This window comes from Panthera onca, chromosome A1 (assembly GCF_046562875.1).
Source record: "Panthera onca isolate mPanOnc1 chromosome A1, mPanOnc1 haplotype 2, whole genome shotgun sequence".
Classification (NCBI taxonomy): domain Eukaryota; kingdom Metazoa; phylum Chordata; class Mammalia; order Carnivora; family Felidae; genus Panthera; species Panthera onca.
The window spans coordinates 122243101-122261544 of record NC_138339.1 but is presented as its reverse complement, the minus strand read 5'-3'; the positions used below and the strand labels follow the sequence as shown (position 1 = coordinate 122261544).

At 40.4% G+C, this 18444-nt stretch overlaps 2 protein-coding genes across 2 annotated transcripts; both read left to right on the top strand.

Moving 5' to 3' along the window:
* The first annotated feature begins 1180 nt into the window (after nt 1-1180).
* Nucleotides 1181-5419, top strand: LOC132677882 (protocadherin beta-17-like). The gene has a single exon (XM_060629652.2). The coding sequence runs from the start codon at nt 2333-2335 to the stop codon at nt 4727-4729; it is 2397 nt and encodes a 798-aa protein (XP_060485635.2). The 5' UTR covers nt 1181-2332; the 3' UTR covers nt 4730-5419.
* An 8031-nt stretch (nt 5420-13450) lies between these two features.
* Nucleotides 13451-18279, top strand: PCDHB7 (protocadherin beta 7). Its single transcript, XM_060627843.2, has one exon. The coding sequence runs from the start codon at nt 13596-13598 to the stop codon at nt 15981-15983; it is 2388 nt and encodes a 795-aa protein (XP_060483826.2). The 5' UTR covers nt 13451-13595; the 3' UTR covers nt 15984-18279.
* The last annotated feature ends 165 nt before the right edge of the window (nt 18280-18444 follow it).

Here is an 18444-nt window from a genome sequence, read left to right as displayed (position 1 = left end):
GTAAGGAAATTTTTAAAATGTGAGTGTTTGGGGCATTTGGCTGACTCAGTTGGTAGAGCATTCGACTCTTGACCTGGGTGGTGAGTTCAAGTCCCATGTTGGTTATAGAGCCTACTTAAAAAAAAAAAAAAAAGAATAAAATGTGAATGTTTGATATTTAATCTGCTTGTTTAAGTTTCATTTTGGGGTGACTGCCACAGTGTGAATAACTAAAGATAAATACTAAAGATGGCTAAATGCGAGGATAGCCATTCATATTTATGGGTAATTCAACATACCATAATAGTCAATACATTTTTCTATGCATATAAACTTTACAAAAGTATCAGTACATTAAACTCCAATTTGTGAGCTTCATGTAAGCCTATGATAGTCTTTTTTAATAATACCAACCCAATTATAAGTGCATAATAAATATTTGTTGAAAGTTATTAACATTCCAATAGTGAATTTTAAAAATTAATTTTCAAGGAATACAGAAAAATGCTAATGAAGTACCTTTGTCAGTAAGTGAAACTACACATCATTGTTTTATTTTCTTTCTAAACAGAAAACACCCTCCATGCACCCTAAACTCTATTACAGAATATAAAATGTTGAGAGTATATTTCATCTCCTTGTCTTTATCTAACAATCTGAAAGTTCAAATGTATTATTTAGTAAAATCCAAATTATATTGAAAAATACCTTCCTCCTAGCTTCTAAAGCCTTTTTATATGTGATACCTGCCAAGACCTAAGTAAGCTATTAGTGTCATGTTATTAGGTAATGTCGGATTTTCTGTTCTAGTGCTGTATAAGTATCATTTATCTTTCTTTTTTAAGTAGGCTCCATGCTCAGTGTGGAGCCCAGTGCAGGTTCTGAACTCACAACCCTGTGATTAAAACCTGAGCTGAGATCAAGTCAGTTGCTCAACCAGCTGAGCCAGCCAGGCACCCTGTCATTTATCTTTATTAACCATAAAATCATTTACTTTCACAGTTTAGCCCGTATTTGTCTTGTGCTGGTTTTATTTGTAGTATTTTAAGAAAAATTTCTCATTTCACCTTCCCATCAAAGTCAGGCAATTTATACTAAAGTGACAGCTGAGTGAATATTTTATTTTTATACTTAATTAAAATGGAACTAGCCTTAACTAAATTATATTTGGCTGTGATTTGTGTCCAAATAAGTGAACTGTCATGGATTATTACTAGGTGGTTCAATGAGTATAGGGAACACTTACTGTTTTGCATTCTTAGATATTTATCCCCTGCTCCTCGGAATAGCATTCTTCTTTGGGGGAAACTACTTTTCCTGCTAGGTCACTGCAACCACTTGGCTTTCGTTGGTGCCGTGGTATCTTTCGGTATACTCATTTCCATAGTCCCAGGGGATATACACTGGGATGGACCCCTGTCCAATGTTGACAGGTTAAAACACTTCCCCAGAAAGTGTATCTTTAACTCCATTGACTTTTTTTCCTTCTTCATCTTTGTAGAAAAGACACTGCCTGAATCCTGAACTTATATTGATTTCTAACAAATCAAACAGCCATTTCCTCGTAGTCTTACTGGGCATTGCATGGAGTGATTTTATGAAGGAAAAAGAATTGCCAAAGGCTATGTAGTCCAGGAGACTGACACGAAATCACATTTTAATTTTTTTCAGGGGTTACAGGCACATTTCACTTTGGGAGTGGAAAGTAAATTTTAAAATTTGTAACTTCTTCCAACAATACAACAAATTAGTATTTTTGTAATTGAATGTAAGCACCCATGAGGAAGAACTTTTGTGTTTATTTTACCACTTAATCACCAGAAGCTGGAAAAATGCCTGCATGGAGAAATACTGGTTAAATGGGTAAGTGAATTTGTCTTGAGCAGAGTTTTGTGTTACTGAACTTGTACCTTATACCTTTAACGAAGATGAATATAGACATAGATATATAGGTATTACTTTTGCTCTCACAAATATTGTTAGTTACCTGTTACCTGCAATTGGGTGGAAGAGAGTTTATAACCCAAAAGGCTTTCTATTTGTTTTAACTGTTGCATGATGCTTTGAAAAGGAAAAAAACCCTGAAGTTGTAAGGCAAGACGCTTGGTGGCGCTGCAGGCTAAGAAAGTAAAAAACTATCTCTGCAGGCACCATAATAGCTGAGCAGTTTCTAGCTGCTCAAAAAGGAAGTGTTTTACACCATTAGGGGGATAGTAGGTTTCTGAGAGGCAGCTATCGCCATATCAATCAGTGTTAAGAACTAACTCAAGATTATTGAACCGAGATAGCGGAGTTGGCTGCACAGCAATTATTTTGTGATTAAATAACTGCATCTTTTGGACGCTAAGGAACGATGGAAACACCGCTACCCAAAGCGCCACAGAAAAGGCAAGTGACCGCCATTATTATTGTATTAATACTATTAATTCTGTGGGAGGTGGACGGTATGACCATTAAATATTCGGTTCTAGAAGAGAGGGAAAGCGGCTCTTATGTGGCCAACCTTGCAAAAGATCTGGGGCTTGGCTTAGGGGAGCTGGAGGCACGGGACGCCCGGATTCTTTCCAAAGGGAATCAACAGTATTTGCAGCTCGAGAAGAGTGGGAATTTGATCCTAAAAGAAAAATTGGACCGGGAAGAGTTGTGCAGTGACACAGATCCATGTATACTGCATTTCCAGGTGTTACTAAAAAGCCCAGTGCACTTTATTCAAGGTGAACTACAGCTACTAGATATAAATGACCATGCCCCAGAATTCCTGGAAAATGAAATCCTCCTGAAAATCTCGGAAAGCAGCCATCCAGGGACTGCATTTCCTTTGAAAATAGCTCAAGATTTAGACGTGGGCAGTAACACAGTTCAGAACTACACTATTAGCACCAACTCCTATTTCCACCTTTTCACTCTAAATCACAGTGATGGCAGGAGATACCCTGAGCTGGTGCTGGACAAAGCGCTGGACCGTGAGGAGCAGTCAGAGCTCAGGTTAACGCTCACGGCGCTGGATGGTGGGTCACCGCCGAGAACTGGGACTTCTCAGGTTCTCGTTGTAGTCCTGGACATAAATGATAATGCCCCTGAATTTGCTCAGCTGCTCTATGAGGTCCAGGTACCAGAAAACAGCCCTGTAGGTTCCCTCGTCATCACCGTGTTTGCTACAGATTTAGATGCTGGGACCTATGGAGAGTTATCCTACTCATTTTTCCAATCCTCAAATCAAGTGATTCAGGCCTTTGAAATAAACGCAGTCACGGGGGAAATTCGATTAAAAAAACCGTTGGATTTTGAGGAAATTCGATCTTATCGTTTGGAAATTGAGGCCTCAGATGGTGGGGGTCTTTCGGGAAAATGCACTATAGCCATAGAAGTGATGGATGTAAACGACAACGCCCCCGAACTGACGATGTCAGTACTCATCAGTGATATCCCAGAAAACACCCCTGACACCGTCGTCGCGATTTTCGGAATTTCAGATCCAGACTCCGGGGAAAATGGCAAAATGATGTGTACCATCCAAGACCATCTCCCCTTCTTTCTGAAACTTACTGTAGAAAATTTCTACACTTTGGTGACTGAAAGAGCGCTGGATAGAGAGAGCCAGGCCGAGCACAACATCACCATCACCGTCACCGACTTGGGGACCCCCAGGCTGAAAACGCAGCACAACATAACCGTGACGGTCTCCGACGTCAACGACAACGCCCCCGCCTTCAGCCAAACCACCTACACCCTGCGCGTCCGCGAGAACAACAGCCCCGCCCTGCACATCGGCAGCGTGAGCGCCACGGACAGGGACTCGGGCGCCAACGCCCAGGTCACCTACTCGCTGCTGCCGCCCGCGGACCCGCAGCTGCCCCTGGCCTCCCTGGTGTCCATCAACGCGGACAACGGGCAGCTGTTCGCGCTCAGGTCCCTGGATTACGAGGCGCTGCAGGCGTTCGAGTTCGGCGTGCGCGCGGCCGACCGCGGCTCGCCCGCGCTCAGCAGCCAGGCGCGGGTGCGCGTGCTGGTGCTGGACGACAACGACAACGCGCCCTTCGTGCTGTACCCGCCGCAGAACGGCTCTGCGCCCTGCACCGAGCTGGTGCCTAGGGCGGCCGAGGCGGGCTACCTGGTGACCAAGGTGGTGGCGGTGGACGGCGACTCGGGCCAGAACGCCTGGCTGTCGTACCAGCTGCTCAAGGCCACGGAGCCCGGGCTGTTCGGCGTGTGGGCGCACAACGGCGAGGTGCGCATGGCCCGGCTGCTGAGCGAGCGCGACGCCGTCAAGCACAGGCTGGTGGTGCTGGTCAAGGACAATGGCGAGCCGCCGCGCTCGGCCAGCGTCACGCTGCACGTGCTGCTGGTGGACGGCTTCTCGCAGCCCTACCTGCCGCTCCCGGAGGTGGCGGCGGCCGAGGCGCGGGCCGACCCGCTCACCGTCTACTTGGTCGTGGCCTTGGCGTCCGTGTCGTCGCTCTTCCTGTTCTCGGTGCTGGTGTTCGTGGCGGTGCGGCTGTGCAGGCGGAGCCGGGCGGCGTCTGCGGGTCGCTGCTCGGGGCCCGAGGGCCACTTTCCGGGCCACCTGGTGGACGTCAGCGGCACGGGGACGCTGTCCCAGAGCTACCAGTACGAGGTGTGTCTTCGGGGAGGCTCGGGGACCAGTGAGTTCAAGTTTCTCAAGCCCATTTTCCCCAACTTCGTGGGTGAAGCAGCTGGTAGGGACGCCGAGGAAAACTCTAATTTTACAAATAATTTTGGGTTCACTTAGGCATCTCACCTTAAGGGGAGATATATGATAATACTAACTAATGTATTATTAGTTCGCAACCTGTTCATTCACATAAAGAACTACATATTCACACAATAATTATTGTCATATTTATAGGTATTTCATCCTATTGAAGTATTTTACATTCTGAATCTCTGGGTTTTTGTTGTTGTTGGTGGTGGTGTTTTTAGCCAGCTCACATTTTGCATGTTCATACAATAGGGGAGAAATGGTGTATCTGTTTTTTGGGGGTAAGATTTTTGGAGGTCAGAAATGTTTTCAGGTTCCTGATGTTTGAGCTTGTTCACTAATATCTTGTTATGGCTAAGAGAATTGTGTTTTCTGATTATCATTAGCATAGAGTATTGTAAATCATGACTTCCAATTTTAAAAATACTTTTCATTTATACAAATGAATTATACTTTTCATTTATACAAAAAAATTTTGTCACGTTAGAAATTGTTAGATTTCTGTAGTAGTGTTTTGTCTTGCCTCAAAGGAACTAATATTTTATCTGGGTGTCGTCTAAGTTGAGTATTGTCTTTCAAAATTGATCTCTTTGGACTATACCATCTGATACAATTTTAAAGAATTCAATCCCTGTTAAATAGAAAAAATGTTGGTAGACTTATGATTACTTTTTCAAAATAAATGATTTGGGTATGTAAATAATGATTCTCATTCTTTTAAAATAATAGAAAGTTACATGATTCAAACATATTCAATATGAATAGAAAACAGAAAATTTTTTTCTCTTTCAGATTTTTGTTTAAATTCTAATTAGTTAACATAGAGTGTAATATTAGTTTCAGTAGAATTTAGTGATTCATTACTTACAAGACCCAGTACTCATCATAGATTCATAATTAAAACTATCATGTTTCACCTGAATGTAATAAAGCAAAAATTATATGCAACTATAGATTTTGCTTAAGCTTAAATAAATAATCTCTATAAGGTTAAAACACAAGAATATAATGCATAGTAAGATATTAGCATCACTTAACTGCCTGCTAAAAAATGAGGCATCCTCTAATACATGCCCCCTCACCTTACTTTATACTTTTTGTTATATATAGTACCTTTTCAATGTTTATAGTATTTACAATGTATTTTTAAAGGATAATCCCCATGATTTTTTAGACTTTTTATGTTTTCAAAGTCAGTGTACCCTTTCACTCTGTTTCATGCAAATATGTTCAAGCATTTATTTATTTACATATGGTAAGCATAGTTAGTTTTTAAACCTGATACTTCTGATAGCTGAAGTTTGTATGCGCCTATTTCTGCTGTATTGTTACTGATTTTTCTTATTGGTTTTATCTTTGTTTCTTTGTGTGACTCATATGGTTGATTGCCCTTGAAAAATTTATTTGTAGGATGTCCTCAAAGCCTAGGTTGCATGTTTCATCCTTCAAAATGTATTTTCATTGAACCCATTGGGTTCAGCTAGGATTCTTAAATCACTCTCAGTAGGGAACCACTGCAAACCAATTTTATGGCTTGATGTTTCTCACAACTCAACATATGCATATTGAAAATTAAACACACATGAAGACCAGTCTGTAGCTATAATTTCCCAGGCATCTTTTCTTTTTTTTCTACTCTACTTAACATCAGGAGCACTTCCATATAGTTTCCTGAAGTTGGGGTGAGGGAGCATCTTTAGATTTGTTTATGTTTACATTGTATCAACATATGTATATATAGTGGATATAGCCCTGTGGGATCTCTTAAAATGGGAGGATCTTTGTAGAATATGCTGCAAATTTGGTTGACCCTGAGTCTTGATTTATATTTAATGTCATGAATAACTTCAAATCAAAGTCCAAGGGCAAATATTTTTAATTGCCCTGAGGGAATAATGAGTTTTGTTGTTCTGACAAATGGTTTACTCCTCCATTACAAGCTTCCATCAAAAATTGGGCTTTTTTTCCATTGTGTTTTCTACTGTGTTTTTAGCTCTTCAATTTTTTTAAGAGAGAGAGCAAGCGAGTGGGGAGAGGGGCAGGAGAGGAGAGAGAGAGAGAGAGAGAGAGAGAGAGAGAGAGAGAGTCTTAAGCAGGCTCCACACTTAGTGTGGAGCTGGAGGCAGGACTTGATTCCAGGACGATAACTTGAGCTGAAATCAAGAGGGAATTGCTCAACCGCTCAACCCACTGAGCCACCCAAGCACCCCTAGCTCTTCAATATTTTTAAAGTAGTTTTTTTTTAAAGTCTTGTCCATTATTCTTTATTGTTTTCCATGGGAAAGTCATCTGAATTATCTATACCATCCATTTCAGAAATGAGGAGTTTTGCCTAATGTTGTTTCAATTTGCAGATTCAGTTTTGCCATCATTCCAATGATATATGAGGCTATTTTTTCTTTGAATCCGGTGTTTCATTCTTTGGGTACCCTGCCCAGGCAAATGATCTCCTTTCCTTACTAAACTTTAATCTCATGGAGAGAGTTCTTTTTCTATTACATTTAGGAAAATACATACTGAAGTAAATATAGACGAATGAGAGTTGAATAAATTATTGAATTAATGAATTAGTGTGTTATTTTATCATCTGGCTTTATAAACTTATAAACTACAACAAAAAAATTACCTATTTTTATAAAATGCTCATGTACTGTTTACACTATTTGACATTTGTTTCATTCACCTAACAATTTATCATTTACAAGTGCCTGGGCTCAGTGGTTGGGTGTTCGACTCTTGATTTTGGCTGAGACAATGATCTTACAGCCCATGGGTTCAAGCCCTGCATCAGTCTGTATGCTGACAGTGTAGAGCCTGCTAGGGATTCTCTCTCCCTCTCTTTGCCCCTCCCCCACTCATGTGTGCACGCACACACACACACTCTCTCTCTCAAAATAAATAAATAATAAAACTTAAAAAAGAATGATTTATCATTTAGAATATGTGAGCCAACTATCATCTTGTAAAGTGTATGATATGTTGAGCACTTTCCATATTTATTCACAAATAATGAAATTTAAGCTAATTTTATTTATTGTATTACACATAAGGGGAGAAAGAGCCTAAGATTCAGTTTCAGACTGTGTATATATATATATATATATATATATACACACATATATGCAACTAATTATATATAATTAGATTATTAAACATTTTTATCCTTAGTTTCTCAGGAATGTACCTGTAATTTTTTATTCTGCCCTATTTTTGAACCAACTAAGATGTGTTAGCATAAGGGAACACTTTAATTGCTTGATGATTTTGTACCTTACTTCTTTTCCTTTACAAACTCTGACAAGCTCCTATTCCTTATAATTTGAGTGAAGGCATGCAATTTTGACTTTGACCTTGGGTGACTTTGGGTGAATTATTCAGAATTCAGCACAATAAAAAAATAGAAACCACTTTATGTATATCTAACCAAAAACAGATATTTGCTAGAAGGTATTAGATGCTTACAGAATCAGAAGAACTGGACAAGCAGAAGTGAGAGAGCCTGCAATTAACTCCTGGTTTTGAAGCCATACTACCATTTTTGTAGTATAGAAATCAGGAAGCCACTGCTACTGCTACTATCAAAACTGTTGCTCCTACAATGTCCTCTCCCATCATCACCTCTAAAACTGGTGAAAATTCAGGGGAACCTAGTGTCTAGCTGCCACAATGGCCTCCAATTACTTCTGAAACTGATGGCTCGACACAGAAATGCTGACTTGGCTGCAAGCACTCACATCTCTCTGACCTTGCTGATTAATAGCATTGACAGTGGGTAGATGACCTTTGCCTGTCTTCTCAGGCTCATCATCTGAAGCCATCTCATTGGTAAAACCTAATTTTCATCCAGAATAATAATTCAGAGTCCTTAAAATTAAATTTTAAGATATCTAGACCCAGAATTTTTTAAAAATCATAAAAAGAAGTAGGAATGGATGACAGTTGCCAAGAGCCCACTGAGGAAGCATCATTAGTTCAAAGAGAATCTTGTCTCAGCAAATGAATTCATTTATTGCTTTGGGGCTAAGTTTTCAGTGGAACAAAAATTCTTTTGGCTACAAATCACACCACCAATATGTAGAAATGCAATCATATGCTCCTCTAATAACCAACCCAAACAGGCAAGTTAGTTGACCCTATCTGCTTCTAGTGAGCAATGGGAACTATAGGTGTGGTTTGAGTGGGTATGACATAGACTACTCATTTCACCCAAATATATGTTATCCCCTTATTTTTTTTTTTTTACTAATAGACCTCTCATTTTTTAGTTGCTCATGTGGATATGTGGGCTATAAATTATATTTCCCAACTTCTGCTGTGATTGGAAGTGGTCTTGTACCAAAGTTATGGCCACTGAGACATGACTACAAGTGCCATGGAATATTTCATGGAAGTAGTCTTTAAAAATGAAGACAAAGCCTTCCCTTTCTCCTACTTATTGGTCTTAATGGAGCTATAAAGGGTGGATATTAGACAGCGGTCTTGAACTGTAAAGTGAAGGCCATGATTTGAAGGTGATAAAACAACAAGATGGAAAGTGACTATCCCAGATAGCACTGAATGCATTTCAAGCCACTATCCTTTTATAAGAGAAAATAAAATTATATTTTGGAGAAGCCATTGTTGTTATGGTTTCTTCTATAATATCAGGTTGAAATTATAGAGAACATATTTATATATAGAAATTACCTAGAACATAATTCTTGCTGTTATAGTAAGCTTCTTTAACAAAATGATATTTAAGATAACCAAAGAAGGAACAGAGAAAGTTATGAGGTTTACATGCATGTCTTACAAAGAAAACAGCTCAAGATTTAAGAAAAATAATTTTTAAAAATGAATTGATTATAGGAATAAAAGTAAATTAATTAAGTAGAATAACCACAGAAGATTTCACCAATAAAACATAAGTCTATTTCTTTGAAAAATTCAAGGGTATTTTGAGTTAAATTGGTGGGTTGGACATATACCTTTAATTTGGCTTCCTCTAAATATGCACTAACATGAAAGTAAAGAGATATTTTCAAAAATATAAACTTATAATAATGGAAAGAACAAGGTAGAGGACAACAGGGAAAAATATTAGTAGGTGGAAAGTAAATGAATGACTTAGTGGAATGACAAACCAACTACCAAATCCTGAAGTGTGAAAAGCTGAGAACCAATCCTGTTGAGGCTGCAGGATTTTCAGAAGCATCAGAGCCATCAGCCCTACATACTATGGAAATGATGATAGCATGCCAAATATGGAGGGTCACATTAAAATTGCGTGAAAAGTGGTTAAATCTACAGCAGATAACTTTTCCCCAATGTAGTCAATGAGCAACCTCTTTCTCTGATCCTAGCATTAATTCTAGAATTTTGATTTCTCATCACCACAAAAAAGGAGAGTCATTATATTAGAGGTTCCACTGGCAAAGTTGAGAGCAGGGGTCATATGGGTAGTAGAAATAAATGACCATCTAAACATTGTATGCTGACGGATTGTTAAAATGCAATGAGAGTCATTGGGACCAATTACAGATGTTTCCGTTCTCAGACACATGGCAGAATTTTAATTGTGTTTCTTCTTTAAATTACATGTGGCCAATAAAATGTGAGAATAAATGATATATGTTACTTCTGGGCTAAGGCTTTCAGAGACTGCACATGGTTTAACACATTTACTTTCTCCAATACAGTGATCCTGAAAGCATAGGTAGAGATGGAGTCTCCAGAAGCCTGGATCCCTGGCTGAGCACCATGAGGACTCCATGCTGAACTGTATAGGATATATAGTGTGAGAAATGAATCAACCTTCATTGTGTTAAGCCTCTGAGATTTGGAAGGGTTGTTTGATATTGAAGCATTACCTATCATATTCTGAGTGATGCAGATATCCACTCGTCTTCCTCCATCAGTCCTTTACCTTTTCAACTTATACCTTTTCCTTTTGAGTAGGAGATTTTATAGAGTTGAAGAATCTAACCAGTCCAAGTGGCAAAGACCTATTCCGACTGACACTAGGGTTTCCCCAACCACAAGTGCTTCCAGTTCACCTTAGAGCACACATCAAAATGGACAAGCCCTGCCAACATGCTTAGAGCTAGCACTGAACTCCTTAGGCTACCAAACTAAGTTAAGAACAGACACCTGAATGATACCCCTGAAGAAAGCTTCTAAAAAGAAAAACTGAAACAAAAACCAGGCAAAGAGGAAAAAAGGTAAATTGGACAAAATAAAGATTTCAGAGATGAAAACTTGAAAAAAAACCCTAAAATTAATATGATCAGATAAGTTGTTGCATCTATGAAATAAGCACAAAAAGAGGACTCTCTTGAAAAATTCCTTAAGGGGCGCCTGGGTGGCTCAGTCGGTTAAGCCTCCGACTTCAGCTCAGGTCAGGTCTCGTGGTCCGTGAGTTCGAGCCCCGCCTCGGGCTCTGGGCTGATGGCTCAGAGCCTGGAGCCTGCTTCCCATTCTGTGTCTCCCTCTCTCTCTGCCCCACCCCTGTTCATGCTCTGTCTCTCTCTGTCTCAAAAATAAATAAACGTTAAAAAAAATTAAAAAAAAGAAAAATTCCTTAAAAACAGAGCTCTTGTAAAATATGAACATAATAAATGAAAATCTCAATAGAAGAGCTTGAAGGTAAGGTTGAGAAAGTATTCCAGGAGATATTACAAAAGTATTTTAAAATGGCAAAAAGGTGAGAAAAAAATAAGGAAATTAGAGATCATACCAGAGGTCCAACATCTTATTTGTAGTAATTGAGAGAGACAGAGAGAGGAGAGAGAGAGAGAGAAAAAAATAACATTACCCATGAAATAATTCCAGAAAATTTCTAAAAGCTGTAGAAAATTAGTTCCCTAGTAGAAAGCGCTTACCAATTGTCAATGCATGAACTTAAACCCAAACCAAGACACATCAGTGTTTAATTTGAAAATAGCACAATGATGAAATACTCCAAGAAGTAAAAATACAGGTTATATAGAAACTATAAAATAAGATTTCCTTTAGACTTCTTAGCAAGCACATTGATTTTAGGGAGCTCACTAACAAAATATTTTAAAATTCTGAAGAAAAATATTTCCAACCTCAAACTCTATCATCAAATTTCCAATCAAGTTTGAGGGCAGACTAAAGATATTTTAATACCCTCAAGGTCACAACAAAATGTAACTCTCATACATTCTTCTCTGGAGACTACTGGAATATATCTATTAAAATGATAGAGTAATCCAAGAGAGGAAGTCAGAATAAAAAGAGAAGAGAATATTGAAAAAAAGAAATGAAATGAATCTTCAAATGATGTTCAAGGATAATCCCAGGATGACAACTGTGTCTCAAGTGCAAACTAGTCCAATTTGGAGCTGTGTAACTCAAGAGACAGGCATTTTGGAGGATATCATCATCAAGTCCCCTGACATCTTTTCAGATGAAACTATTATAGGATGAATCTATTAAAGCATGGAGTAAACCAAAAAAAAAGAGGAAGAAATAAAATCCTAAAATAGGAAATCCAACGAGAATAAAAGACAAAGAGAACTCCAAGAATGACAGCAAAGGAAAGTTCCAGGATGATAGCAATGCAGCAGATGTAGAAAACAAACACTCAATTTAAAGAAAATTGGTATCTCGGGAGATATGGGAATGACCATGTGGAAATTCTACTGAGAGGCAATTGGAAGTATGGGAAGAACACGTGATAAATAATAAAGAAAATCAAGTAAATGAAAAAGCAAGGCAATTATTAACTTCAAGAAAACAGTGAAAAAGAAAATATAATTAGTACACAACCATGTTTGAAATAGTACTACAACTAAAGGAGGCATGAAAGGGCCTTGAGTGTACAAGAGCTAAACCTAATCCAATATAATAAGGAGTCAATTGGTAATGCCTAAAATTAATAAAAATACAGCAGAATACAGAATAAGGCAGAAGAGAAAACTAAAGGAGTTTAAAATGACTGCCTATTGGGAAGGGATCTAGGAAAGTAAGGAAACAAAGGCGGACAAAGATTTTATTCTAAACCACTTAGTACTATTTGATTTTGAACCAAGGGTCACATATTTTGAAAAAAGAACCGCATTTTAAAAGATCAGCAAAATAGAGATCTTACAAGTCTCCCCAAGAATAAAAAGGAGATAAAAAATTAAACATTACTAATAAGAACAAGGCTATAACCAAAGATAAAAAATACAATGAATTTTGCAAATCCAGATAAAATGACTAGTTTTTAAAATTAAATACAAATTACTTTAAAACCAAACAAAACCTGGACAGATAGATAACCAAAAGTGAAATGGAAAAGATAGTCATAGATTTACCACCAGCAAAGCCACCAAACCCCCAATCCATTAAAAAATTGGAGAAAGGTTTAAGATTTACTTCTGGTGGGAAGCCAGAGTTGAATATCCTGTTCCCAGATTAAGGAAAACAACAAATTTACTTTTCTACGAATTCAGACTATCAGAGGGGTAAACAATGTAGGCCCTTACTAACATTACTGTGACCATTTAAGGTAAATGGTAATAAAACCGCAAAGACACTTGGCCGGGGGGGGGGGGGGGGGGCGCGGGGGGGGGGGCGCGGGGAAGCTACTCCTGTTGCAGTTCCTTTAATCCGCCATCTTTTTGTTCTATTCTTGAAAGTGGGAATAACATCCACAAAACGCAAGGTGGCGCTGCAGGCTTAAAAAGAGGGGGAAATATTCGCACAAAGGATGTTACAGACTCCAGTTTTCAGAGGAAAGCTGGCCAGACAAAAGTAGAAGAAAGGAAACCGTGGTGTTGGAGTTGGGGAAAAGTAGGACCCCTCCCCACAAACATACCAACTCATTTCTAAGGATTCGGTTTCTGCCATTTCTGAGAACTGCTTGAGGCCGAGTGAACGTGGTTTCGAAAGATTGTTTAAACGAAGAATGGAGGCCAGAGTGATGCCTGAAGTGCAGAAAAGGCAAGTGTTTTTTCTTTGTGTATTTCTGGGAATGTCTTGGGCTGGCACAGAACCGCTTCGGTATTTTGTGGCGGAGGAAACGGAGAGAGAGACCTTTCTGGCCAACCTAGCAAATGATCTGGGGTTGGGGGTGGGGGAACTGTCAGCTCGGGGATCTAGAGTCATTTCAGATGAGAACATACGATTTTTACTATTCAAGCCGCTTACTGGTGATTTACTTCTAAATGAGAAATTAGACCGAGAGGAACTGTGTGGGCCCAGAGAGCCGTGTGTGCTACCTTTCCAGTTGTTACTTGAAAAGCCTTTTCAGATTTTCCGTGCTGAACTATGGGTCAGAGACATCAACGATCATTCTCCAGTATTTCTAGATAGAGAGACTACCTTGAAAATATTAGAAAGTACCACTCCAGGGGCAACATTTCTCCTAGAAAGTGCACAGGATTCAGATGTTGGAATCAACAACCTGAGAAACTACACGATCAGCTCCAATGCCTATTTCCATATTAATGTCCGTGATAGTGGGGAGGGGAATGTTTATCCTGAATTGGTCCTGGATGCAGTGCTGGATCGTGAAAAGGTTTCTGAGCTCAATTTAACCCTCACAGCCTTGGATGGCGGGTCTCCGCCCAGATCCGGGACTGCCCTCATACGCATCCTGGTTTTGGACATAAATGACAACATCCCTGAATTTGTACAGTCCCTCTACAAGGTGCAGGTGCCTGAAGACAGCCCTGTTGGCTCCCTGGTTGTCGCTGTGTCAGCTAGAGATTTAGATACCGGAACTAATGGAGAAATAGTCTATGCATTTTTTTATGCCACTGAAGTAATTCTCAAAACATTTCGAATCAATTCAACATCTGGCAAGCTTTATCTTAAAGCCGAATTGAACTACGAGGCAATACAAACTTATACATTAACTATTCAGGCCAAAGATGGTGGAGGGCTTTCTGGAAAATGTACAGTGGTGGTCCATGTAACAGATATAAATGATAATCCACCGGAACTGCTTATGTCATCACTTACTAGCCCAATTGCAGAAAACTCACCTGAGACAGTAGTAGCTGTTTTTAGGATTAGAGACAGAGATTCAGGGAACAATGCAAAGATGGTGTGCTCCATCCAAGACCATCTTCCCTTCGTCCTGAAGCCTTCAGTACAGAATTTCTACACCCTGGTAACAGAGAGACCCCTGGACAGAGAGAGCCAGGCCGAGTACAACATCACCATCACCGTCACCGACTTAGGGACCCCCAGGCTGAAAACGCAGCACAACATAACCGTGACGGTCTCCGACGTCAACGACAACGCCCCCGCCTTCAGCCAAACCACCTACACCCTGCGCGTCCGCGAGAACAACAGCCCCGCCCTGCACATCGGCAGCGTGAGCGCCACGGACAGGGACTCGGGCGCCAACGCCCAGGTCACCTACTCGCTGCTGCCGCCCGCGGACCCGCAGCTGCCCCTGGCCTCCCTGGTGTCCATCAACGCGGACAACGGGCAGCTGTTCGCGCTCAGGTCCCTGGATTACGAGGCGCTGCAGGCGTTCGAGTTCGGCGTGCGCGCGGCCGACCGCGGCTCGCCCGCGCTCAGCAGCCAGGCGCGGGTGCGCGTGCTGGTGCTGGACGACAACGACAACGCGCCCTTCGTGCTGTACCCGCCGCAGAACGGCTCTGCGCCCTGCACCGAGCTGGTGCCCAGGGCGGCCGAGGCGGGCTACCTGGTGACCAAGGTGGTGGCGGTGGACGGCGACTCGGGCCAGAACGCCTGGCTGTCGTACCAGCTGCTCAAGGCCACGGAGCCCGGGCTGTTCGGCGTGTGGGCGCACAACGGCGAGGTGCGCACGGGCCGGCTGCTGAGCGAGCGCGACGCCGTCAAGCACAGGCTGGTGGTGCTGGTCAAGGACAATGGCGAGCCGCCGCGCTCGGCCAGCGTCACGCTGCACGTGCTGCTGGTGGACGGCTTCTCGCAGCCCTACCTGCCGCTCCCGGAGGTGGCGGCGGCCGAGGCGCGGGCCGACCCGCTCACCGTCTACTTGGTCGTGGCCTTGGCGTCCCTGTCGTCGCTCTTCCTGTTCTCGGTGCTGGTGTTCGTGGCGGTGCGGCTGTGCAGGCGGAGCCGGGCGGCGTCTGCGGGTCGCTGCTCGGGGCCCGAGGGCCACTTTCCGGGCCACCTGGTGGACGTCAGCGGCGCGGGGACGCTGTCCCAGAGCTACCAGTATGAGGTGTGTCTTCGGGGAGGTTCGGGGACCAGTGAGTTCAAGTTCCTCAAGCCCATTATCCCTAATCTGCAGTTTCAAAGTACAAGAAGGGAAGTGGAAGAATATCCCTCATTTCAGAATGATTTGGGTTTCTGATAAGGGATGGAACATAAATGTCCATATTGTGTCTGTAAATATTTTTCTATTATGAAATTCGTCCTGAGTTACCTGTAGAGGAGTGCTTTAATATTATTTAAAGTCAGGGTAAATTTCTTTACAGAGAAACGGATCCAGCTTTAGCCCTAGGAAACTTCCACAAAGCATGTAATGTATATGTGTTATATTTTATCTCAAACAATTGTGCATTTTTTGCAGCCTATTACATGATTAATCTTGTTTATGATGTTTTAAGTTGGTTTTGTCTTTAAAATTTTGCTACTCTTATTTTCTGAGTTGGAGTGTTGTAGTATACCTACTCTTAGTTTTAGAAGTATAGATAGTATCTTTTAAAGCTTTTTAAAAAACGCTTACTATGCATCATACACAATTTTAACACTTTTAACATTAGAAGTAAATCTGTAAGGTGTTTTAGAAATGAGCAAATAGATATTCATAGAGGCCCAGCGAGTTCACTAGGGTCAGCAACTAATAAATGGTAGAGCTGAGCATCTCTCCTAGATCTGTCTGACTCTGGGATCTTGCTATGATGCTATACTGCTTTCTGTCATTAGATATCACCTGGCAAGTTTCTCCTAATTAAGGAGAAGAAATCTTCTCAGGTTAGTATTCCTGTTGAGTGTTTTCTACGTTTGGAAATAATAATGTGTGTAGTGGTCTGTGGTTATATGTTCTCACATACCAATAAGCCAGCTTTTCTGGATCAATTATTCAACTATTATTATTAGAGCTGTGATCTGACCAAAGCTTAAGTTAAAAAATATTGAAGGATCCATTTGTGCTTTCTCCTTGTTATCTGACATATGACCTTCATGTCACAGAAAACTTAATGACCCTGAATAGAAATAATACATCAGTTTGATTGCTTCATTAGTTTATTTTTCCTCACATTGCAATAACTTTTCTACAGTGGTCCCTACCTACTTTTAAAACACATTTTCCTTCCTTAATTTTAAAGTTAATTTTTAAAACTTCCTATTCAATATATTGCAGTGATGAATCAGGGAAATATAAGAAAAAGAATAGTTTTAAATATGTCATATTAAAGAAACAAATTGTCATTAAATTGCTTAGAGATTCTGGAAAGTTAATGAGAAGTTTTGCTTGCTATAATAATCTGCCACTGCTTTTTCTTTAACAACTATTCAGATAATTTCTACATAGCTGTATTCTGAATGTATTATATGCTAAGTGCTGGTAGCTCTTAAAATAGTACTGCTACTATGAATTACTAATGGATATAGTCTAAGGGCAAAAGAAAAACCCCTCATGGCAGTAAAATCCTAAATTGTTTTCATGGTGTCAGGGTAAAATTACCCTTTTTCCAACAAATCAATGAAATGGAAAAAGGGAGGAGGGAATTGTACACAATGAAAGAAATTAAGACACATACCAAGCAAATATAATGCTTGGTGGGTCTTGATTCAAACAACCATAACAACTGAAAGAATTAGAGAAATTTGAATCTAAGTGGATATTAAATAATGCTAACCTAACTTCTTAGGTGTGGGGATGGCATTATAGTTGTTTTATTTTTTTAAGTATTAAAAGTTGGAGATCTATAATGAAGTATTTATGGGTGAAAACTTAGTTTGGGATTGGAAAATGATGGGCAGATAGAGTGAGCAATAATGGCAAAATATTGAGAACTGTTGAAGCTAGTGATGAGTACCTGGAGATTCATCATACAGTTCTTCCTTATGGGGTTTGAAATTTTTCATAATAAAAAGTTTTTACAATTGACACTGTAAGAAGGGAAGTTAATGAAATTAGGACATCCATCTGAGATGTGGAATCACCACTGCAGTTACAGATTATATCTCTCTTAGATAAACTCTCCAGCCTTTCCTTGTTTCATCATTTGAGATGATAATTTCTGAGTAATCCTGCTCATGCATTCTTCTACCACATGAATCTTGGGTGTTTTCAAGTCACAGCAATGGACTCATGTAAACTCTGCTAACTGATGGCATCAAATTACATGCTGTGTGTGTGTGTGTGTGTGTGTGTGTGTGTGTGTGTGTGTAAAGTTAATCTCTCTCTGTCTCAGTATCTTCATCTGTAAAGTGAGGAAACTCAAGGCGGCCCTATGAGGTATACACTATTACTATCTCCACCCTACAGGTGAGAAAACTGGGAGAGGTTAAATAATTTGTCCAAGTTTCATAGCTAGCAGTTTCCATAGTTCTTGGCAATAAAAATATGTAACTCTGAAAGTTTTCTATATGACTCCAATTGTGTGTGTGTATGTATATGTATGTGTGTGTGTGTATATATATACATAATACATATACTATATACTATATATATATGAGTTTAATTTTGAGAGGGAGCACAAGCAGGATAGGGGCAGAGAGAGGTGGGGGCAGAGCATCTGAAGCAGGCTCTGTGCTGACAGCAGTGAGCCGAAAGTGGGGCTCTAACTCACAAACCACAAGAT

Bases quoted from the DNA above. Each gene is read 5' to 3' on its own strand.
- LOC132677882 (XM_060629652.2), top strand. From the start codon at position 2,333: ATGGAAACACCGCTACCCAAAGCGCCACAGAAAAGGCAAGTGACCGCC.
- PCDHB7 (XM_060627843.2), top strand. From the start codon at position 13,596: ATGGAGGCCAGAGTGATGCCTGAAGTGCAGAAAAGGCAAGTGTTTTTT.